Raw genomic sequence first — 24198 nt, forward strand, 5'->3', positions numbered from 1 at the left:
ATACTTCATATAAATCTGTATCTATTTACATAATACGTTGAATTTTTGCTTGAGGGGGAAAAAGGTTAAAGATGTTGCAATGCTACTGCCTGACAGCACATTTCTCTCTTTCAGGATAAAAGATGTAAATGAAACTAACAAACGAGTAGAACAGGAAATCAAAGTGGCTATTTTTACCCTTATTAATGAAATCAATAAAAAAGGAAAAGCTCTCCTACAACAGCTTGAGGTACAACTAAATGCAAAATAAATAAGTAAAAATATTTGGCATGAATCCTGCTGTGATCTTTGCACGTATATGGCTTCCTCTATCTTGAATAACCCTGTGGTTGGTTTTGTCCATTATGAAATTCTTGGCGCATTTCACACACAGTGCTAGCAAGCATGATTACATTCAAACTTTGTATATCTTTGGTTAGTTTAAATTACTCAGTTTAGTCAAGCAAGCCAAGAGTCAAACTGTGGCTTATGATCCTGGCTTGTTAACAGACTGTAGTTTAACCTAACCAGATTTGCACACAATGCGGAAATCTAGTTAATTGCGTTCATGGCTATGCTGGAGGAAAGTGGGGAGCATGTGTGCCTGAGGCTTGCTGGTGCTTGTTCATATAGTCCTAAACTACACCTTAGCTAAGTGCAGAAAGGGCCATTGTGTTCCTTGCTCAATATGCCTGCCTAAAACCGACATGGATTGTAAATATTCATGACAGTTCAGTAAGGCACAAATTACAGAGCCACTCGGTAACATGACTTTTAAGTGTGCTGCTTTCTGTGTGATGTCATAAAAATCTTACCCTTTGTTGAATGCATCATTTTAAAATTTGAAATCTCTCATTGATACTTGTCCTACCCTTCAGATTTGTGTGATCGCATCCATACCATACATTTAAAGCACTCTTATGCCACTTAAACAATCATAGCTTACTTCAAAGAATTCTTGGAACTTTAGTTAAGAGTGCTTGTAGCTCTGTGAGGGGTCTCCTAATGGCTCACAGCATCCTTGGGAAAGTACAGTTTAAAGGATTCTTTTAGTGGCACTAATTGAATCTGTAGTTAACAGTTAAAATTCTTCGGTCTTGGATGCAGATTATTATTTTTTCAATGGATGACAAATTAGTGGTCATCTACATTGCAGCTTTGTGTCTCATTACAATATTGGGCTGTTCATTGCCAAGTCCCCTGTCATAAGATGAAAGGGTGTTGGTGATGTGGGTTGCTCAGAACATTTTGAATCGGACAATTTTATGATGACTTTAATCAGTTGGGATGAGATTTTACATGTTTGGCTTTTATATTTCATAAAGAAAATGTTTTTAAAATGCTAATCTTATATGTGGTACCAATATCTCAAAATGGTTTCCATAGCCAGATGTAGTTCAGTGGAAATATTGAATAGGAAAATAGTTCACAAAATGCACAATGTGGTATAATTTTTATGGTCAAATTATTGTTATGGGAATACTTGTAATTTTTTAAAAATGCAATAGCCTAAAAGAATACCCTTCCCCTTGTTAAATTTTAAGGAGAAAGACTAAGACACTGAAAGGCACTATTAACAGTGCAATGCTATACGTGTCTTTTCAGAAGTAGCTTCCATTGAGTTCAGTGGGGCTTACTCCCAGGTAAGTGGGCATAGGATTGCAGTCTAATTTTAGTACACCCAAAGATACTGTGCGTGTACTGTGCTCCTAAAAAAAAGTTAATTGCAATTTAGAAAGGCACAATTTGAATGGTATTCAATCCATTCATTATGCTACTAATTAATTCTTATGAACAAATGAAATTTTAGAAATAGATGATTCTTTACAGAAAAAGAAAAATAGTAAATTTTTTTGTAAAAATGTGACCTATAACAGTGATGTTGCTTTTGTAGAGTTCTTTGAAACTTTACAGTACCTTCCGTGTTTCAAAATTATGATAAATCATATTCACATTCCATGTTGTCTTCCTTTGTGATGCCCAGAGGTATAGATTGCCCCACTTTTTGCTTTAATTTTGATAAAATTACTGAGATGCCTGAAAGCAAGGCTATTAAATCCCTAAACTCTGCGGTAACAAGCACCAAATGGGATGGGATGGGGGATGTTTATTGCTGGTGCTATATTTATTTGATAGGTTAAGTAGGTGATGACTGCTTGAACCAAACTCTGTCAAAATGTAGATATAAAGCTAGCTTTAACTACTTGCGTCAGATTAGCACTTTTTGAAGAAATAAATCATAATGCAAAATTATGGAGCAGTTACAATCCTATTGTATGTTTTTCCCTTTTTTGTGAACTGCCTTGAGCATCTTTTAGGTGGATAATGTATAAAATAATAAAATTGTATATATGGAATGTAGCCAACATTGTGTGAGTAGAAGGCAGGCTCACATAGTGGATCTTTTCTTTCTGCCGTCTGTATCATCCCATCTGTATCATCCCACCACCACCCCAAAACAAACAACTGCTCTAGGGGGCTGGGGATCACTACCAAACATCACAGGGCTCTGTTGTCCAGTGCTACAGTGGTAGGAAGAATTGCCCATAATTGGGCAGAACAAGATTTTCCCTTTTTCTCCTCTGAGGCCCCATCAATCCCCCAAACTAAAGGGTCCCCCAACCTCTGGGACAGATTTTGGGAGCATGCAAAGGGCCATGGGGAGCAGAGATAAAGGGAAAGGGTGAGGTATAAATCTATTATTATTATTATTATTATTATTATTAATTTATTAGTGCGACTGGAATCTTAATCTGCTCATGCACAAATGTCATTGGATACAACCCAGCATCTATATTTTAAAATAATCTAAAATAAACTACGCTTTTCAGCATTATAGGAAGGAAATACATCTGAAATAGTTGCATGCAGTTTAACTAACACTAATGATTACAATTATGGTTACTGGGAAACTGTATGAGGAATGAGGAAGTCATGTCTAAAATAAATCCATCTGTGAGACTGAAGTGTGCAACCACAATTAAACTGAATAAAAATTGATGGTATTGCCAATGACTATAAATATTATTTATTACAATTAAATCCAATTTTCTTCCATTATTGTTTGAACTTTTTGAGTTCTGACAAAGTCTGCCACCCAACCACTTACTTAGCTTCAACAAGTTTTCAGCAGTGTACATTTTCAGATCATGTCCATGCCAACATGATAATTGTAATTTTAAAAAACAATTAACAGAATCCAATGAATTGTTTTTGTTCTGCCCCGTGACCTGTCAGCACTCAGTCCACTCTCAAAATGTTGAATTTTACCCACTATTTGTTATAGCCACACTTCTGATTTACGTCTCTACTAAGTATCTACACGTTGCATAGATAGATGTTTTAATTATTGCACTTGGTATTATTTTAAAAAAACGGATATGTGTGCACTGTTTCTATTCAGACTGTAACAAAGGAGAGACAGATGAAGCTAATACAGCAGCAGAACGATATCAGTGGTCTGTCACGGCAGGTGAAACATGTGATGAACTTTACTAATTGGGCCATTGCAAGTGGCAGCAGCACTGCATTACTCTATAGCAAGCGACTGGTAAGGAAAGCTTTGAATTCCAGTATAGCATAGATTATACTCTTATTCTTGCATTGAAACAAAGAATATTGCATCACGGGGACCCATGTTTTTCTTACTCTCAGGGCTTTCAGGTAAGTACAGCTAATGCCACTTTGCTAATATTTGTACAAGTGTTTCCAGTCCACACTTTATTCCAAACTTGATATTTAAAGTACTGTAAAATTTGGAAGTTTGTTTGGCCAGCCAGCTAGCCCTGACACATGCTGCATTTTGATTAGGTAAATGTAACACTGCAATACATGGCGTTGACAATTATGTAGGTCTTTCTAGCAGGTGCTCAATGGTTTTTTACCTGTTCCTGAATCTATATAGGAGTTGATGTCAGGCCAGATTGTTTCTGGTGGTTACCTAGGCTTCATGATGGTCAGCTGAGGGGCAATTTGTTGGCTTCTTTGCAAAGTTCATGGAGTTAGATGTTGTTTGAAACAAACAGTTTCACTTGTATAGACAGTCAGTGAACCTTTAGTGCCTTGTAGCTATATGTAATTTCCTCAGTACCAGTGAAGTGAGTCTGAAAAGGACTCCACCATAACCATTGATGGTGTGTTGGTAAGGCAGCTATAGCAACAACTTGCCTCCCCAAAAGCCTATGGGAGAATACGATGCTAACAACCAATACCAAGAGGAAGGTCTACCGGGCTTGTGTGTTGAGCACACTGCATTATGGAAGTGAGTCGTAAGCAACTCACACCCGCCAGGAGCGACACCTCAATGCCTTTTGTAAGCGCTATTTCAGGAAGATTTTGGACATCACATTGTAGGACAGAGTCTCAAACAAATATGTGCTCTTCCAAGCCCACATTCCCACCATGTCCACACTTCTGTCTCAGCGATGTCTACTGCGGCTTGGTCATGTCCACACAATGGAAGATGGCCAGATCCCCAAAGATGTGCTTTATGGGGAGCTGTTTTTAGGCACCAGGCCTGTTGGAAGACCAACTCTGTGTTACAAAGATGTGGCATGAAGGCTGGCAACATTAACCATGCCATGTGGGAATCCCTTGCAGACTGCATTTCCTGAAGACAGTCAGGTCAGGTATCCATAGTAGTGACCAGAGGAGAAATGACTGCTGGGAGAAGCACAGAGAGAAGAAATGCCATGGTGCTTCTGTAACAGTGAAACCAGACACCTTTATTTGCAGTAAAACATGTTTCTCCCATATTAGTCTCTACAGCCACAAGAGGCACTTTAACTCTCCAATGGTTTGACTTTACCCACCCGATGGCTCACTCTTCCATTGTCTCTTCAGACAGACAAATGCCAGCAGTTTTAACAGTTATATACCATCCAATGAACAACTTCATCTGGGTAGTTAAGTTAAAAACCATAACAGCAATCACCAAGAATTCTAAAGAGTAAAACTTTTCCCAAGGAAACTTTTCCATTTCCCCTCTCTAGTTCTAGTTACTTGTAAAAACAAAACAAAACACCAGGATAAAGTAAAACCAAAAAAACAGAAATTTCAGTTGATGAAGTTGTCACTTGATTTGCTTCAAGTCAAAACCAGTTGTTTTAATGATGGACTGCAAATCAGAGCTAAAACCCTGATTGCATAAAACCATATCTGAATGTGTTTTACCTTCCATATTGGACTCCATTTGGCAGCTGGCTTAAATGTTTAGCACATTTACATAGCATGGAAAATTAATACAGTATTTATAAAAGTTGTGTTTACATGATAATTCAGATGCCAGTTGAAGTGGGCCATCAAAATTTTACTTGCATCACTGCTTACCACCTTGGATCAATATCAGCAGTTGCTGTGAACTGATCCTGCTCAATTCTCAGTAATTCCTGTGCCTGTTTCAGTGAAAGGCAGGAAGCACATTTTTCCATTAGAATTTTGATACTGGAATTTGGCATTTAGCTTGCTGGAAGTGCTGCTGGAAGATAAGGGGAACAAATTAGTGGGAATTTACTATCATTTTTGAGTGTTGGTATGGCTCTCTCAGTTTGTAATTCCAAAGTGATAAAAGTCTAGCACCTTGCTCAGCGTGTGTGTCTTTCACATTGAATGACTTGAGCTTTGGGTGGCACCTTAATCATTGAAGCAAATTAGAATTTAAAACCACTTCCGGGGTTTTGACTTAGAATAGAACTTTTCCCATGTCAAATATTCATCGTTTGCTTTCTACTCACATGGAAAATTAAAGTCTTGTTCTATATTTTGTGTATGTTTTCTGTGTTATCATTTGAACATTGGTACAACTAAAGTCAGGCATGTATAAAAATACAAGTTACCACTTACAAACTCTGGGTGGTATCAGACTAAGCTATTCCTAAAGTAGATCCATTGAAATCAATGGGTTTCAGTGAGTAAGTATTTTCATTCCACTGGGTATACTCTGAATGTGGCTTAGTGCTGTGCCACCATCTATTTGCTTAAAATCTACCTTCTTGTATTTTAGAAGTAATGCACTCCAGTAGTAATTCTCTTGCGACCTCATGTTTGTATCCTGCAATTCTTCTAAGCGACTGAAAATAAGGTTTAGCTTATTTCTATGAGATAGGTTAGGATAAGAGATGGCAGCTTGCTCAAAGCCACACACAGTTGTTGACAATTTGCATTTTGTTTTGTCGACTTCTTTTTGTTAACTCTCCTCACAATGTCATCACTAATCTGAGAGTGTTTGTCTTCTCACAGATCACGTTCCAGCTGCGACATATTTTAAAAGCACGATGTGATCCTGTCCCAGCTGCTAATGGAGCAATACGCTTCCATTGTGATCCCACATTCTGGGCAAAGAATGTAGTCAACTTAGGTGAGAGGGTGTTCCATTTTTCTAAAAGCTGAATTCAATGTGCAAAAATTCTTAATATGATGAGTAGCATGAACTAGATAGAATTTTCTGTAGACTACCACTAAAATTGGTGGTAGTGTCTTGGATCCATTCATACCAGGAAGCTTTTTTTCACTGTATAATTGTATAAAATTATCTGACTTTAAGCAGACATTAAGCCAAACTCCCCTTGTTTGGCAAGTCCTCTCCTCTCCTGTGCACATGATGAACTGTCATCTGTTTGCTTGTATGGGGTTGGATCCGAGCCAAAGCTTTTATAACATATGCAGCCATTACCCAGATGCTTCTCTCAAACTATGCTTCTGCTTTGCATGCAACTCCCTGTCACTAGAATAGTTCTCTCTACAGTCTGGATGCATCTTTATTCACTTGGAAATCGATATGCCTTAATAGGTAGTGCTGCACTGCTGTTAATCATCAAATACGGTGGTGTTAGGCTACTTCAGATGCTTCTCCAGATTTTAGCTTTAATAGTCTTCTAAGAAAGCACTGTGGCAAGAGAGGTGGAGTGATGAGCAGGCACCACAGAGGGGAGGGGAGGGTAATGACAGTGGTGATGAAGGAGGAGTGGCGAGTGTCTCCTGAACTACATTCAAGATTACTCCATATAGATCAGTAGTGATTTCATGTACTCTGTTGGTCATTCCCTTCTATCCCTCTCTGGTAATAAGGGACACTGGAAAGTGTCAGTCTACAATCAGTGTGCTTCCTTGAAGGGAAAGCAATTGAGGGTCAAGTCTGGTAGCCCACATTCCGGTGTTGAAAGAAGACTTGTTTGTTCCAAACGTCTTAGTATGTTAGGCTGCAGCTTAGTTGCCGTATTTCTGTAAACAAAGAAGTAGAAAACAGTAGGAAGACATAGAAAACTCAGTCTTGTATTTGTCCTGTAGACTTAGTAATATGAGTAATAATTTATACCAGCTAAACAGGGCTGAAAACTTTCCAGAACTTTTAGCAGCACATTTTAGATATTCTAAGAGAAAATTGGGCACCAGATTCCAACTGGTCCCAAAATACTTTTGCATGGTATCGGCAGGACATTTTGGCTTTAAAGACTTAATAACCTTCCTTATAGCGACAGATTAGAATGAGTAAAAACAAGATTCCTTCAGTGACGCAATGACTGAGCAAGGTGCATGCGTTCTTTGGCATGGCAAAGCTCTAGTATCAAGTGAGAGACAGCTTCACAGGAGGGAAATCTATACCTTCACGCATGGCTCTCCAGCTTTTGGCATATATAGAAGGAAAAAGGGCAATAGCAGGCAAAATCCCATTTAGATCCATGTTTGTGTATTAAAATCCCTTCCTTATGTGTTAGACTTATATACCTCCCCATAGTAACTACAAGTAATATAAAAGAACAGAGAACGTTGATGAGAGAATTTGTTGATTGGATAATTAAGAGCCAGTATAGGATACTGAGCAAAATAGATTAGAGCCTCTTAGGTGTGTACAAAGGCTTACATGTCCATACCAGGTTTTTCCCGTGTTCTTCTCCAGCAGCAACTCCTCTTACTCTGTTGGAGGACACTTTCGAGGTTCCTCAAGCTTCAGGGCAGCTTGTTGGGCACTGTGAGGGGATGCTTCTGGAAAGGGGGAGGTATCGGAACCCCCCACTACATGTGCAGAGCTCATCATGCGGCCCTTTGGATTGGGGCTATACATTGGGAACTGAAAAAGGTATTGGAAATGAAGTCTTGGAAACTACATTAAAAAAAAAAAATTCAGAGAAATCCTAGAGGGAGCAGAAAGTAAAAATAAATCAATAAATCTTGTCTTTAATTTACTGAAGAATGAACAGGTATGAGGATGGCCTTTGACAAATGCATATGACTAGAAAAAATCTCTAGAATCAATGCAAGGATAATTCTGAAACCGGGGAAAACCATGGGTGTCATTGTCAGGTTCCTAAATAGACTGTTAAGAGAGGGGTCTCCCATTGTGGTTAATGGTACTGGAGTGCAAGCACTGATTTGGCTCCAGTAACACTGAAGAAAAGATTTCTAAGTTATAATTAATTTTAGACTTCCATTCAATAAATAGTGGGTGTGTGGTCTTGCATAAAACAGATTGTCACCCTTCCAGGAAGTTGTATTTGTTTTAGAATTACTAATGTTGAGTCGAAGTTGTGATGCAAGAAAATCTAAAAATATTTTGATTAAGAATTATGGTTCATGTAAGAAATAACCAGGTACACAAATCATTGCAACTTACAGTAGAATAGCTTCAAGGAAGTTACGAGTTTTATAATTCAGATGATCAAGAAAAGGACTGTCCAAAAACTGGGCAAAAGAAAACAGATCTTGCTTGTTTAAAAATGCAGAGGGGTAGTTACACATTTATCAGACAATTCACATTAATTTGCAGAAAGTTTCTTGAGCAACTAACAAATGCAAAACTTTTAGCTAAAATGGAGAATTGAGATGCTTGTCTTCTGTTTTGGTGACACAAATTCAGTTCATTATAAGTATTTTAAGATGCATTAATCTGTATTTCTGTAAAACCAGCTTAGAGACTGTGCAAGAGACAAATGTCTGTTGGGCATGTGCAAGCGACTCTATATGCACACTAGGACTTCCTATAACTCTTGCTGCTTCAGCTGTGTCAGAGGTCTGTGGTTTGAAAAATTGTACTGCAAAGGCATTAGTATGTGCTCAGAAGCTTCCCATATAGTCTTGAATCTGGGGCACGGTCCTTAAAATGTAAAATTGGGGATGGGGGACCTATAGCCTTCTAGGTGTTCTACAACTCCTATCATTCCTGAACTTGGCCATGCTGGCTGAGGCTGGTGAGAGGGAGTCCAACAACATATGGAGGGTCACAGTCTCCCCATACTTGTGTTAAAGTTGTGAATCATTCAAATTCCTGTTTGAAAGATGAAACAGAAAAATCATATTGCTAAACAGCGTGGTCTTATTTACAAATAACTTGCAAGCATCTTTGCAAGCATCTCTCACTGCTCAACTTAATCTTTGAAAGCAAGCTGTTGTGTAGTTCTGAATTGAGGGACACTGCAGTATTTCAGCTCAGTATCACTGCACAAGATAAGGGGTGGTTGGAATTAAACCTTGCACTCTTCTGATTGTTCCGTCTTCTGAAGTATTTCAGCAATCTCCTCCTTCCCCTCCGCACAATGTTCTGGGGGTTCTCCCAGTTCTTTAGAGTGGAACTGGAGGAGGTGGCAGGGAGGTGAGGGGAAAACCCTGTTGCACTACTGAGAGCCCTTGTGCTGACTTCTGCTAGCTGCCGGCTTAGTTGAATCAGAAAGATAATTTGTTTAATGTGATTATAATTGAAAGACTCTTACATGTAAAGAAACACAAGGCCCCTATTATCATAAAATGGTTATAAATGTTCTGAGGTTTTGTTTTATACTTACAGCATTAACAGAAAACAGTAAATTATCTTACTTTTTTTTAAAAAAACCAAAAACAACCCCACATAAAATACAGCAAGGCTATAAAATAAAAAAATAAGTTTAAATGATCCGAATAAAGCCAGCAAAAACCAGAACAATGTTCTAATGGTCCCAAGGCACCCAAACATGTTTCTAAAAATGAAAAGACTGGGGGAAGGGTTTTTACCTGGCATCAAAAAAACTACAGCTTGGGAGCCAGACAGCTGTCTCTGGGGAGGATATTCCATAACCCGGACACCACTTGCAGAAGGCCTCTGGTGTAAAAATTACAGAGCTATATTTGTATGATTTTCTATCTTCATCTTTTAGTCTCTTAAGTATTAAATGTGTTTCCTTTAAAAATCTCTAGAATGCTTAAAGTTACAATATATAATTTGCATATTATGCACAAGCAATAATTACTCTGTATTTAAGTCTTTTTTCTTCTAATGCTATGGAAATGAGTTCATAAAATATTGAATGCTTATTGATGACACAAAATTACTTTGTTGCAAAAATGTGTTGCATGACATTGATTGTGATGTATCTTTATGCATAAAACTAAGGTAAGATATGGGTAAATCAGAACAAATATCTTATTTAAAGCCAATAAGGAAGTGCAAATAATTACCAGTCTCTGAATATATTGATTAAAAGTACATTTATTTTTAACTTTTTAGCTGCTGTGAAGCTAGGGTGTACATAGTGTAAAACTTCTAGACTGTTAACATTTAGCTTAAAATAAATAACTTTGTGATTGACCAATTCTCTCTCCTGTTCTTTAGGTAATCTTGTTATTGAAAACAAGCCAACCCAAGGTTATACTCCTAACGTAGTAGTGGGACAAGTTCCTCCGGGAACAAACCACATCAGCAAACCTCCACCGCAAATTAATCTTGCACAGCTTCGGCTCCAGCATATGCAACAGCAGGTGTACGCACAACAAAAACACCAGCAGTTACAACAGATGAGGATGGGGCAGCCTGCAGGGCAGATTCCTCGCCAGGCAGGCCCACAGATGCTGCAGCAACAGGCAAGTTTCAGATGATCTAAATTAAGACACTCATTGTAGACACTAAAGTGCACCTTTGGCACTTTGAGTTCTACCTTATTCCACAAAGTTTAAGGTAGGGTTTACAGCGCTGTCTTGTAAAGCACAAAGATGCATCTTCATTTACTTCATTTGGCAAAGAGGACTGCTTTTATCTCATCTTTTAAAATACATAATGTTTTGTAGCCTCCGAGGTTGATAAGTATGCAGACCATGCAGAGGGGAATGAATTGCGGTGCTTTCCAAGCCCACCAGATGAGAATGGCTCAGAACACTGCTCGTCTCCCAGGGATACCGCGCCACAACGGGCCCCAGTACATGATGCAGCCACAGTTACAAAGACAAGTATATGCTGTGTGCACATTTTGTTTCCCATCTTTGATTCTGGACTTTTGATTCAGCTCAGCTTCTATGTATATATATCAGCTGTGAAACCTCTTTTAAAGGGACATCTCCTTCCATGTTGCTGGCTGTTTAAAGAGCCGCATAATAGGAATCTTGTAAAATTTTGGATATTACTAGCCACATGCAGAGTTTTTAAGCTAATGGAGCATATAATGAAATGCACTTGCAGTCACATTTTACCTTTCACAACTTTATTGCCTTTTGGCTGGATGATCAGCATGTTAATGTGGGAATAATTTGTTATGTTCTCCGATTGAGGGGGAGTAGAAAGCTTGCAATAAGGTTTAAAAAAGAGGAGAAAAAAGTTGATGCTTATAATTTTTATGGAACCTTCTGACCTGTAAAAAAGTGAATAAAATGCAAAATGTTTTAGAAGGTTTAAAACAATTATCAGCAATGAGAAACTCATGGAGAGAATTGCAGGAAAGCAACAAGCTTTGAAAATTTTCAGTTTTGCATAGGAAAGAGTTTGCTCCTTATCATAAGAATATTTTCTCTCTTTTGCTTCCCCCTCTCCTTTGTCTTGGCAGCATTCAAACCCAGGACATGCAGGTCCCTTCCCAGTTGTTTCAGTGCACAATAATACTATCAACCCAACAAGCCCTACAACAGCCACCATGGCCAATGCGAACCGTGGTCCAACAAGCCCATCTGTAGCAGCAATAGAGCTTATTCCATCAGTAACCAACCCAGAAAATTTGCCTTCCTTGCCAGATATTCCTCCTATACAGGTTAGTATGCTATATGAAATCAGATGAAAGCTAATAATACGACATCAGAATTTCTAGATATCAGTTGTGTGTTTCGTGTCAACACTTAAAAAACTGTATTGTAAAGGTACATTTGACTTGGGTCATCTTCTCATAAACTGACTAGAATCGTCTTGTTTTCCTAATCAGCTATGAAACTCACTGGACAAATCACTGTGTCTCCTCCTAATCTGCTTCACTCTTTCATTGCATTTTACACCTTTTAGTATCAGTATTCTTATTTAGAATCTTTTTTTGCTGGGGGGCGGCATTTATGATTTTTGGAACCTGTGTCTGAATTTATTCTGCACTGAAACTAAAATGCAGGAAAAGTTTTCAGTTCAGCTATGTGTCTACTAAGGTAGGGATTGCTAACTCATGGGCCACATGGCTCCCTCAAGATGTTTTTGTGTCCTCCCGGTTTGTCATTTAATGAATTAACACCCCCCATATGCTTCTGTGGGTCCTCTGCAGTGATGCCACAAGGTTTTTTGTTCCCAGACCACAAGCACATACACAAGGCTTTCCAAATGTGTCCATTAAAAGTGTGTTTTTAACTTCTAAAACACTTCTACTATCATGCCAAAATGTGTGTTTTATTTGGGGTTTCACTTAATTGCTTTTGTAACTCCCTCACAACCTCCCTGTGTCCTTAAAAAAAACTGTGTCCTTAAAAAAAAGGCCACACAATCTTTTTCATTTGGGCCCTGCCCTCTTTTACACGAAGTTCTCGTAGTGTTGATTATTGATGGGTCAGTGCTACCCTTGGACCTTGCTTGAAGGAAAAGCCCTACTATAAAATAAATGTATTCTTGTTTAAAACTAGATCAGATATCCTAAACTATTTTTGCCATCCACCCTGATCAGCTTTAAAAAAATATGATATATTTTCCATTCTTCTAGTGGCAACCCTCTTAGTAATATTGAAAGCATATGGTTTCTCCCTGTCTATGTTTATTGTCCTATATTTGAATAAGATAGTTAAAACATAGAAATCAGGGCAACTTCGTGAGTAAAATATAAGGTGCAATGAATGAGTTCCATAAGCAGAGAGTGGAAGTTGTTCTGAATGTAGACCTCTCTCTGACACAAACCTATGCATCAGTATTGACAACTAAGTTTGAAATAAGCTTGCTTCTTAAAACTCATTGAATTCTAAGATTTTGCTACAATATTCTATGCTAAAGTTTATTAATAATTTGTAGCCATGTCATTTCCTAGACTCCTTGATTATACATGCAGGAATATAGCAAATACAAATATGGCAAAACTGAGTATTCATCTGTTTGTTTCCCCTTATTATGTGAGTAAGTGCTAGTGCTTTAAACTCCTTCAGTGAAAATACAGATGATCCTCAAGCTGTCATTTCTAGCATGTTGCATTTAGACTTGGCAGAATCACTGTGTGGCTGTCCTCCTTTATTTCAGCTGGAAGATGCTGGTTCCAGTAACTTAGATAATTTACTAAGTAGGTATATCGCAGGCAGCCATCTACCCCCTCAGCCTATAAGCACTATGAATCCTTCCCCTGGGCCCTCAGCCCTGTCTCCAGGCTCATCAGGTAAGCTGGGAAGAGGCAGTGGGCATCTGTACATTTCTGCTTAAATTGAGACCTGCTTAAAGCAACCAGCAATTTTAATAATGACTGCTCCAAATACTTTAAAGAAATTTGATGTTTCCAGTACATTTTCTCAGGTCTTAACATCCCTATTTTTAATTTCATCCAGTTATTTCTAGTAACTTCTGCAGTAATGCTGATGAGCACTTCTTTCTCTCTTCCGGTGTCTGTACCTTTTATGTAGCTGTGATTTTGCCCATTTTTTATGCATTAAATAATTTCCACTTCATGAAATAGCCTGTAAATGAGAGGGCTATAAAAAGGAGTATAGCATTGTAGCCACCAGCTCACTAGAAAGTGTAACCCAGTCTGTGCAGCAAAAAGATTCCTGCTCAACAAGTCGCAAGTAGAAATAAATTTAAAACAGTATTATTGTGGGTCATGAGCCCAATAGTTTTAAAGTACATACCAGCAACTGTTGCATTGTGACTACAGGCTTTAATCCTGTGAGTGGTAAAATTAAGTTTTCTGTACCACCCATTGTCATTGTTTCCAAGGCAGGTTCCAGAAAACCAAAGCAATAAAATCACAATATCATAATATACAACAATAGTTCATAAAATGAGTGCAATTGTCATGGCTAGTATGGAGCTGAGCAGCAATCTCTTTTCATATCTGTTCCATGCTCTGGTGCTTCTGTACTATTTATATAGTCTTACAGCTGTGTAATATTCTGTGCCAGAGTGCAATTGAAGTCCTGTTCTTGAAATTCATCTGCCACTGTGAAAATTCAGTCTAGCATAACTTGCCTGTTTGTGCCACTGCTGTGGAATGTTGGAAGTAAGTGCAAAATACAGAGAGGAGGAGAAATTAGGTTTATAGACCTTTCTCTACACACCTGGACAAATGGCAGCACTAAAATTGCTCTGAATTATACTTCATACTTCACAGTGTGTAAGGTCTCTTTAAAAATGTATTGCTAGTAAATCAGCATTCAGTCCCATTTTACTCTGCACTCCAACCTTTTCAGTTGTCTCTGATTATTCCCAGGGTTGTCAGCCTATATTAGAGTAGGTTCTCTTTAAATGTATCATATGTTTGTGGTTAATATGCAGTCATTAATAGTCTTTTATGATAGTTGCATCAGAATAAAGTAATTGGGATTAGAAATAATTTAGGGCTTGACTTAAGACGTAAGGAATCAGAGCAACTATTTCATTTAAGGGGGGAAATTGTGAGATTAATTAACATGAAATGACACTGAATGTAGAAGTTTTGAATTATTTTATTACCAGTGGTACTGTCTGTGCTGATACACAGGGTATTGCTTGCATAACTTTAGATGTGCAGTTATACAGCTCATGCTGCTGGTGTAAACAATGATTCATCCTTCTTAGGTTTATCCAATTCACACACCCCTGTGAGGCCACCTAGTACCTCCAGCACGGGCAGTAGAGGCAGGTGAGTTGAATGGCTTCAAAACCAGCTACTAAGTTATTGAAGTGTATAGAGAACGAAATGCATATTACAGGATTTTTAAAATTCCCGTTTAAGAGACACATTGAGGCTTTTAAAAATCATCTGCCAAAAAATATGGAAATTGTAAAGCTCCCATTTTGACCACTGCTTTGATCACTTGCATTTAGGTTCTATGCACACACACTTTCTTTTGGTCTTTCAGCCCCCACTTCTATCCTCTACCACAGGGGAACATAGTAGTTGATGACAGAACACAGGTGGCAGGGAGCCAAAGCACAAATTAAATAGGGCCAAAGGAATCACATTATGTGTGTGTTTTGTGTGTATGTGTCTATATCTCAACATACACAAACACATACCTTGCTTTGCTTTCTGAGCTGTTCACTGAGACTGTTCCTTTCTCAGCATGGAAACCGAGCAAGCTGTTCATGGAGGAAGATTGCTCTTTTCTTCCCTGGGCAGCTGGTCAGGGGGACTCAGCCATGTCCCTTCTCCCCTGTTGCTCCTCTGTTTTTACCTAATAAATGGGGGGATCTCAGGAAGGGAAGGTTTAAATCTCCCCACTTCACAGTTTTCACTCCCACCAATGCTGCTTAGCTGATCAGAAGGTAGTAGGTCAACTATGGGGAAACAGTGGCCTAGGAGGAGGTAAAACCTGTGGAGAGACTGGTAGATTCGAGGTTTCCAATCATTGCTGTACACGTTAGGAGAACAGCCACTTGGGGTAAGTTCTAAATCAATGTTTAATAATATATATGCTTGTAAATTATATATAAAAAGGTTGATAATGAACCTCATGCTGCAGAGCCCTGTCTGCGTATGTTGAAGCAAAAGTGAGACCACCAAAGTTATTATTTATGCCTTATATAGCCTGTTGTTCCTGAATGTGGACTAGTCTGTTCATATATGGAATGTAGGGGGCCAATGTGCAGCAAGGGGGCCACTGCCACTGTGGTGATTCTTAACTTCATCATTGCTCCTAATCTAGAGGGTTGAAACATGAAGGGGAAATGCATGAAACGTTAGCTGAAAATTAGCACAATATGTGAAAGTACAATAAGAGGAATGCAGTATTGCGCCCTTCTGATAGTTCCATCAGTGAAAGCGTTTCAGCTTGCCAGATGGCATTATCCTCCCTTCTCCTCCTGCTGTTCTGGGGGTTCTGCTGACCATCACCACCCACCAGGCAGAGGGAAGGGTGCTGGGGAGGGAGAGGGAAGATGCCTTATTGCAGGCTTCCTCAACCTCAGCCCTCCAGATGTTTCGAGACTACAATTCCCATCATCCCTGACCACTGGTCCTGCTAGCTAGGGATCATGGGAGTTGTAGGCCAAAAACATCTGGAGGGTCAAGGTTGAGGAAGCCTGCCTTATTGTGTAAACTGAAGCCCCTGCGTTGGGGTTCTTGTAAGAGCTGTGGTTATTGAACATCTAAAAAAGCAAGCGTTGATGAGGAAAAATCAGCTCTGCATTCTTGAAAGGGAATTTCCACCTTACCAAACTTACAGAAGTCTTGAATTTCTCACTTTAAAAACAGTGCATGAAGTCAGTGAAAGGGACTCTACAGTGGTATACTTGGATTTTTGAAAGGTATGCTTTTTATCAGCAAAAAAGATCAGGAAACAAGACCCTAACTCCTCTAGCTAGAATGTTTAAATTTCAGTGAGAAATTTGAACAGCTTGTATATCTCTCTCAAAAGATTCTCCATACCAGACTCTAATAACAGAGGCAGATTTGATATTTAGGACATACTTATTTTATGTTTGGTAAAGTGCTAAAAATCCATTCCCTCTCTAATTTGGAACCACTTCTACAGCTGTAAAAACCAACTTGGTTATGATGCCTCCTAACCAAGTGCTTTATCCACTTACGGGCACAATTGCTTTCACTAATTATATGGAATTTTTAATTATTTTAATTCTAGCATTTTGAAGTGCAATTTAAAACGTGTGCTTAATCTCTTTGCTTTCCAGTTGTGGTTCATCAGGCCGAACTGTGGAAAAGAACAATATTAGTTTCAAGACTGAACATGTGAAAGTTAAACAGGAGCCAGGCACAGAAGAAGAGGTATGCAGTTACTCGGGACCAGTGAAGCAAGAAAAAACAGAGGATGGCAGGAGGAGCGCTTGCATGGTAAAAATCTATTTGTATGTTGTACAATTTATCATACAAACTATCAGCAAAGAGAACTGAGGGCATTTATATTTTATTGCTTTAGGAAAGTTGTGTTACTTCCCAAACCCTCCCCCTTAGGGCTTGCCCAATTTTCTCTCTCCCTACATTGCAGTAGTGGCCAGTGAGGTGATACAGGTGGGGCTCAGTTGCTCTCCTGGCTTTCAACACCATGAGGGTAACTGCTTCCCTCCTCCTCCTCAGCTGTTACTGTGCAGTAGGTTACTATTAGATTTTTTATAATACGTTATAGAAAAAGTAGGCATGTAGTCATTCCAATCTCATTTTCCAACTCAGGAGTTATTTGGAGAGTTTCACATGGGACTAGTTTGAAACAGTTTTGCCACGTCAGAGATGACCCTTCAAAATTAGTAATTTCTGGCACAGAGGAAGCAAGCAGTACAGTACCTAGTTTGCGTAGGAATTGTGTAGAGCCAGTATTGCTGGGTTCCCATCCCCTTGCACAATAGGCCTCCTATTTCAAAATATTTTAAGCTTGTTAAAATATTTACCAAATATAGTGCACTGAAAACTGTCTGAGAATTGTCTGCACATGCATGTGCATGTTGACATTTCCCTTTTGTTGAAATTCTTTGTTTATAGTCTACCCCAATTTAATCTTTTTTTAAAAAAAACAGTTTTATCAAGTTTTGAGAATACAACTGTAAAAAAACGTAACTGTGACTTAGTAAAGTACATAGGATGTTTATATCATGTTTTTCATCTTCAACATTAAGAAGTAAATAGGGAGCGATGGGAGGGTCAGCCCATATCATTTTTTATAAAGCTGAGCTGAATGGGGGAAAGAGCTGTGGAGACATGGAAGTACAGGTTAGAGAGACATGGAGGACAGATTAGATTGCCTACGTTATAATAAAGAAGGTAGGCAGGGGATGAAAAGGGGGGGGGGGGGAGGGAGGAGCAGAAAAAGGAAGGTGGAAAAGGCAGCAGTCTCCTACCCAAGGCAATTTCTCATAGATTTTAATCTTTTGCCTTTATTTCAGCTTAGCAGTCCTGAGAGCAGCTTGACTCCACCACTTTCTACAAACTTGCATTTGGAGAGTGAATTGGAAGCACTGGGAAGTATTGAAAACCATGTTAAAACTGAACCAGCGGACTTGAGTGAAAGCTGCAAACAGTCCGGACACAGTCTTGTAAATGGCAAGTCCCCAGTGCGTAGCCTCATGCATCGATCAGCTAGATCTGGAGGAGAAGGCAACAACAAAGATGAAGATCCCAATGAAGACTGGTGTGCTGTGTGCCAAAATGGAGGAGACCTGTTATGTTGCGAAAAGTGCCCAAAGGTTTTCCACCTCACATGTCATGTACCCACTCTCCTTAGCTTCCCAAGGTATGAAAACATACAGGAACATTGAGTTAGTCACAATGAGATAGCAGCATCAGCTATCTTCTGTCAGCCAACAGCAGGGATGGGAAGCCTTTTTCAGCCCTAGGGCTGTATTCCTTCATGGACAACCATCCAGTAACTGCCTATCGGGATGGCAAATTTGAGGAGGCTGCATTTGCCTCACTAGCAGCCATGTTTGCTATGCACCACATGTTTGTGGCATCTGGGCTGGGCCAAGCAGGCATGATTCTGGGTCTAGTAAGGAGGACAAGTATGAAGAGATCTGTTTCTAGGTTTCAACAGGAGGCAGTGGTGGGATCCACCTGGATTGGGCTTGGAACCTGCCAGTAAAAGAGCAAGTCACTGCCTTTCCCTACCTATCAGCTCCTACCAGTTGCAGGCTCTTTGTAGGGCAACTGATGGGCTGTGTAATTTCTGGGCATAGAGGAAGGATTGGCAGCGCTTTTGTCCTCTGCACATGGATCAAGGCGAGGTTAAATGTCAGTGTTAGACAAGAATAGGAACCTGTTCACTCTAGAGCCTTTGTGCTCCATGAAACTTTCCCATTGGCTTCAATCCCTGAACATGCCAGGTCTTTCCAGTGCCCCTTTCCTATTTCTTGAAGATTTATTGGTGGTGGAAGAATGTAATTCCTGCCTGGAAAACGTGCAAACAGGACAACCATATAGGACCTGTGCATAATATAATTTATTCTAGTTACAAAAAATTGATTTTCTACCTGTAGATTTTTCAGCACACTAGTACAAAAAAATGCCTGAATTTCTGAACTGTATTTTCCCTATTTTAGTGGAGACTGGATATGTACATTTTGCCGTGATCTTAGCAAACCCGAAGTGGAATATGACTGTGACAACTTGCAACATAGTAAGAAGGGGAAAACTGCACAAGGTTTGAGTCCTGTGGACCAAAGGGTAGGTTACGGATAATACATTTATCTTGTTTTGGAACTGTTCTTAACTAAATGCTCTTGGCTTTTCTTTTGCTGTGGTCTCTTGACTTAGTTTAAACTTTCATTTACATGGGTAACTTTACTATATATCTATATTTTAATTAGTAAGTGGGTGCATGTTGCTATAGCAGGGCTAGAAATGAAATTATTATTGGAGATAGTCCAGTTTTTAAGTGGCAGTTGGTTTTAATATTTATGGCTATAATGGGGGGTCTACTCTAATTGTTAAAGTAGATAAATAGGGACCGCTTACCAGCGGGAAGGTAAACGGCGTTTCCGTGTGCGGCTCTGGCTCTGGCTCTGGCTCTGGCCAGAGCAGCGATGTCACGCTGGCCACGTGACCCGGAAGTGTCTCCGGACAGCGCTGGCCCCTGGCCTCTTAAGTGAGATGGGCGCACAACCCCAGAGTCTGTCAAGACTGGCCCGTACGGGCAGGGGTACCTTACTCTAATTGTTTGAGCTTTCGCATCATAAACAAGAGATCAGAAATAATCTAGACTACTAGACTCCAAATAATCCAGATGACTAGAATGGATTGAAAATGTGACATTCTCACTGGGAGAAAAGGGTTTTTCCTAGAATTGACTTTTGTTTCCATGCTGATTGATTGATTGATTGATTGAACATACTGGCTTCCTTCGGGGCAAAGCTTTCCTATGATGGCTTACAAAAGATCATTACTTTCATGTGCATAGGATAATTTAGCTTCTGTGCTCTTCCAAATGATTTGTAGTACAATCCTCTTGCAATGCTGCTAGTCTCTGCCCTTCATGATCTTCCTTTTTTACCCTTTCACCTGTGATCCAAAGAGCTGTCCTTTTCGACCAGTATAGTTCCCACCTTGGCTTCAGCTCCCTCCTTAGATGGCCCCCTTGTCTCAGTCTGTGAAACATGTGCTCTAATGATGAAAAGATTTGGGAATTTTGAACACTTCCTTTTAGGTATGATTAGACTGTCTTTACTTTCTGTTTTCCAAAGCTGTTCACATCTCTATGATAGGCAATAATTCAGCATGTAATGGAACCATAGAATTGTAGAGTTGGAAGGGACCCCAATGGAGCTAGAAGCACAATGAAGCTGTTGCTTCTGTCTCTCTCTGTAGGTTTCAGTAATGGCAGTTGGTGGCTGCAGAGAGAGATGCTCACAGCTAGTGCTGTATCCTCTGGCTTTGACAATTTGTAGCAGCTAGAATGCTTATGGTTTGATTTTCATTGATGCTATATTTCATTGATAGCTGTTTTGAAGCTTTTTGTACCTTTTGGGGAGGTGTAGAAAGCAGATATAGAAATGGTAAAGTAAGTAAAATAATCACTCTATAAACGGTAAATAGTCTTGCCACCTGTGACAATGGCTTTTTTTCTAAAGGTTTTTGACATCAATGGTCTTGAACAACTGGTTTAGTTTTCTCCATAGAATTAACTGAAATGGGATTAGCAAAGTACATTCTGAGAAGAGGATGCAACAGAAGGTTGTGACACCTTCTCACAAGTGAAGGTGCAGTCTATGAACCAGTTTCCCATAAAAAAAACAAAAACCCAGAGGCAAAACTATCAAGGGGACTTTCTCTTAAGAAAGGCTTAAATAGTTGATTTTTTTTAAACTTAAAGTTGGTTGGATGCATGATGAAGGTTTCTAAAATTATGACTAGAGGGAGAGGAAAAAATAGAGAAATGATTCACTCAAACTCAGAACTTGATGTCATTGAATGTCATTGATAAATTTAATGCATTTAATAACATAAAACAATGTGTGGTAGGTTCAGGATGGGCAGAATACTTCAGACAGTGCCTTATGTTGCACTGAGTGTTGTGAATAGCATACACAAGTTTAAGAAAGAATTACATTTTTTGGATGATAGATCTGTCAGTGGCTCTTAGCTAGGAAGGATGCTTCTACGTTCAGAGGCAGTAAATAACCTGAGCACTAGCTTTGTGGAGGCGAAAAGGGTGGGTTGTCTACATGGTACTTGGATTGTGTGCTTCCCTGAAGTATCAGGCTAGTCAGGAGCTCAAGAGCTTGTTCTAATGTAGTGAGCTCTTTTTGTTGCTTAGAATATACCGTATTTTTCGCCCTACAGGACTCACTTTTCCCACTCCAAAAATGAAGGGGAAATCTGTGTGCGTCCTATGGGGCGAATGCAGGCTTTCGTTGAAGCTTGAAGAGCGAGAGGGGTCGGTGTGCACCGACCCCTCTCGCTCTCCTGGCTTCAGGAAGCTATCAGCAAGCCTGGGGAGCCCGCAGGAGTTCCCGCAGGGCTCCCTAGGCTGCGGATAGCAGCCTGCTGCCCGGAGCGCGGGTCGCGCTGAAGCCGCAGCTGGGGGGGGGGTTCTTTATCCCCCCCCCAAGAACTAGGTGCATCCTATGGGCCGGTGCGTCCTATAGGGCGAAAAATACGGTATTCTTCATCCTGTATCAAACTGCTGTCAAAACTTCCTGCAGCTCCAAAGGTTTTGGCATGTAGTACTGCTGGTTCGGGAAATAAATCCAAAAACCCCTTTGGCACATGGAATTAGTAGCCTGGTTCTTTGAATCTTAACCACAGGCTACACTTTTTCCAGGTAGTCTTGTTGAAGTTAGTGAGGCTACTGCAGAGTAGGAGGTTTATTTGTTTCAGTTGCTGGGCTTAGAGAATCCTTTATATAGACTATTCCCCTGTAACTTATACATTAACTGAAATGCTGCCTTTTGGAATTACTTCTTTTGGAAGATCTCTTGTAAACAGTTCAATAGGTTTTATTGCAATCAAGTAATATATAAATTTTGTTACATAAGCAAATGAATGAATAAATGAATATTTACTGTTTTTTTCTCTCTGCAAGAAATGTGAGCGCCTCCTGCTTTACTTGTATTGCCATGAGCTGAGCATTGAATTCCAAGAGCCAGTCCCAGCCTCGGTGAGTGACTTAATGCATTTTACCATGGAAATGATAGAATGTGAAATAACCAGCAATTGACAGACAAAATTGTCGTAATGAAACTTGGACTAAAATCAGTGTGATTATTATTTTGTTGGCCAGTCTTTTGAGTAGTTTTATCTGTTCACAAAGTCGTTTGGATGAAGATAGTTGACTGAACCAGAGAGCTCATGATGACCACTAATTTTTTTTTTATCACAAGTTTTCTCAGAAGAAAGAGAGAATGAATCTCTCTCTCTCTCTCTCTCTCTCTCTCTCTCTCTCTCTCTGGGAATATTTCACTGTTGCATAAATGAAATACCACCACATTGGATATACACTTTACTTTGACTTTTGTGACTCCCTCCATCTTTTCTCAACAGATACCAAATTACTATAAAATAATAAAGAAACCAATGGATTTATCTACAGTGAAGAAGAAACTGCAGAAGAAACATTCCCAGCACTACCAGACACCTGAAGATTTTGTGGCAGATGTTCGGCTGATCTTCAAGAACTGTGAAAGGTTTAATGAAGTATGTTAACTTCCAACCTGCAGAATCATTCTGGTTAATATGTGAAGCTCATTCCACGTAGACTTTAGTTACAACTGCTGTAGGAGTTCTAGACTTGTGGTTCATTTATGTAGGGCTCCCACTCTATAGGTTGTATGTTTACATGGTTGGACACAGAACTGAGTCTTGAGCTCTTCCCCAATTGTGCATAGAACATTTACTGTGAATGGGTTCAAAGCATATAAATGCCTATTCATGTGATCTGTCAACCTACCTTATAGTAGACAGATTACAGAGTGGTGCTTACTTGCATATTAATGTATGCACAAAGGCTTTTTTTCACAGTTTTAAGTTTTGGATAGCCCACTCACGTACAGTCTACTCTGTGATCTGTAGACAATTCCTTGGCTTCTCATATTTTCAGATTTCATGTTAGTGAACTTGGTATTTGGATGGCTCAAATCATGTCTGGAAGAGACTAATATCTGTGTATTGTCTAAATATATTGCAAGTTTTGATTGAAGATTGCTTGTGTTTTCTGTAGAGCAAACCTTCCTATGCTGGCACATTATTGCCTGAACTGAGCAGACCCAAATGATAAAACTATCCCAGACAAGTTCCTTGTGGGAATCACTTAACGGGATAACTGCAAAGCTTTAAAAGCAGTGGAAAACAAAACAAGCCATTACAACTAGAAGTAATCTTACTTATAAATTAAATCAATTATATCCACTTCTATATTATATCCACATAAATTATTTGTTTCATTAAAACATAAACTCTTGTAAGTGAACTGTAAACAGTTTGGGGAAGTGGTGGTACAGAGTAAATAAACCTTAAGTAAAAGTGTGAAAGGTTTAGACATTCATGGTTAGCCATTGATCAGCCAACATAGCTGGATGGAGCTTCCATGTTTAGGAACAGTATATTTTTGAATACTAAAGTCTGAGGATATGCAGCCGAGGAGTGCTGTTGCCTCCATGCCTTATTTACTTGCACCTTGAAACATCTGACTAGCTATTCTTAGGACCAGATACGGACTAGATGGATCATTTGTCTGATCCTGCAGTGCTAGTCTAAACCTCTCTCAGATATTTTTACACACAAAACCAAATTAGCTTGGGAAGACCCTTCATCTTACAAGGTAATCTGCTGGGCTTCATTATTTGTTGAGCTTCCAGCTAATAACATGACTTGAGTGCCCATTTTACTGTTGCATGTCAGTTCAAAAAATCCATTAATATAATAATACAAAACGTCTATGATTGTGCTTGTCTGGAATGTGGCA

The 24198-nt window shown here is 39.3% G+C and overlaps 1 protein-coding gene across 7 annotated transcripts in view; it reads left to right on the forward strand.

Annotated features, from left to right (window-relative positions):
- The window catches only part of TRIM33 (tripartite motif containing 33), a 56719-nt gene that overhangs the window by 27413 nt on the left and 5108 nt on the right, over positions 1 to 24198 (forward strand). For 2 of the 7 annotated variants that reach the window (XM_079978953.1, XM_079978956.1), the window contains exons 6-19: positions 115 to 229; positions 3383 to 3529; positions 6217 to 6334; positions 7874 to 8053; positions 10556 to 10803; positions 11008 to 11175; positions 11757 to 11957; positions 13403 to 13535; positions 14930 to 14993; positions 16985 to 17144; positions 18188 to 18534; positions 19340 to 19463; positions 22321 to 22395; positions 22779 to 22931. In XM_079978953.1, the coding sequence (XP_079835079.1) occupies positions 115 to 229; positions 3383 to 3529; positions 6217 to 6334; positions 7874 to 8053; positions 10556 to 10803; positions 11008 to 11175; positions 11757 to 11957; positions 13403 to 13535; positions 14930 to 14993; positions 16985 to 17144; positions 18188 to 18534; positions 19340 to 19463; positions 22321 to 22395; positions 22779 to 22931 (2233 nt within the window). The remainder of the gene's footprint in view (positions 1 to 114; positions 230 to 3382; positions 3530 to 6216; positions 6335 to 7873; positions 8054 to 10555; positions 10804 to 11007; positions 11176 to 11756; positions 11958 to 13402; positions 13536 to 14929; positions 14994 to 16984; positions 17145 to 18187; positions 18535 to 19339; positions 19464 to 22320; positions 22396 to 22778; positions 22932 to 24198) is intronic. The other 5 variants (XM_079978958.1, XM_079978959.1, XM_079978954.1 and 2 more) reach the window with 4 other exon arrangements.

Source organism: Podarcis cretensis (assembly GCF_951804945.1).
Source record: "Podarcis cretensis genome assembly, chromosome: 6".
NCBI classification, from domain to species: Eukaryota; Metazoa; Chordata; class Lepidosauria; order Squamata; family Lacertidae; genus Podarcis; species Podarcis cretensis.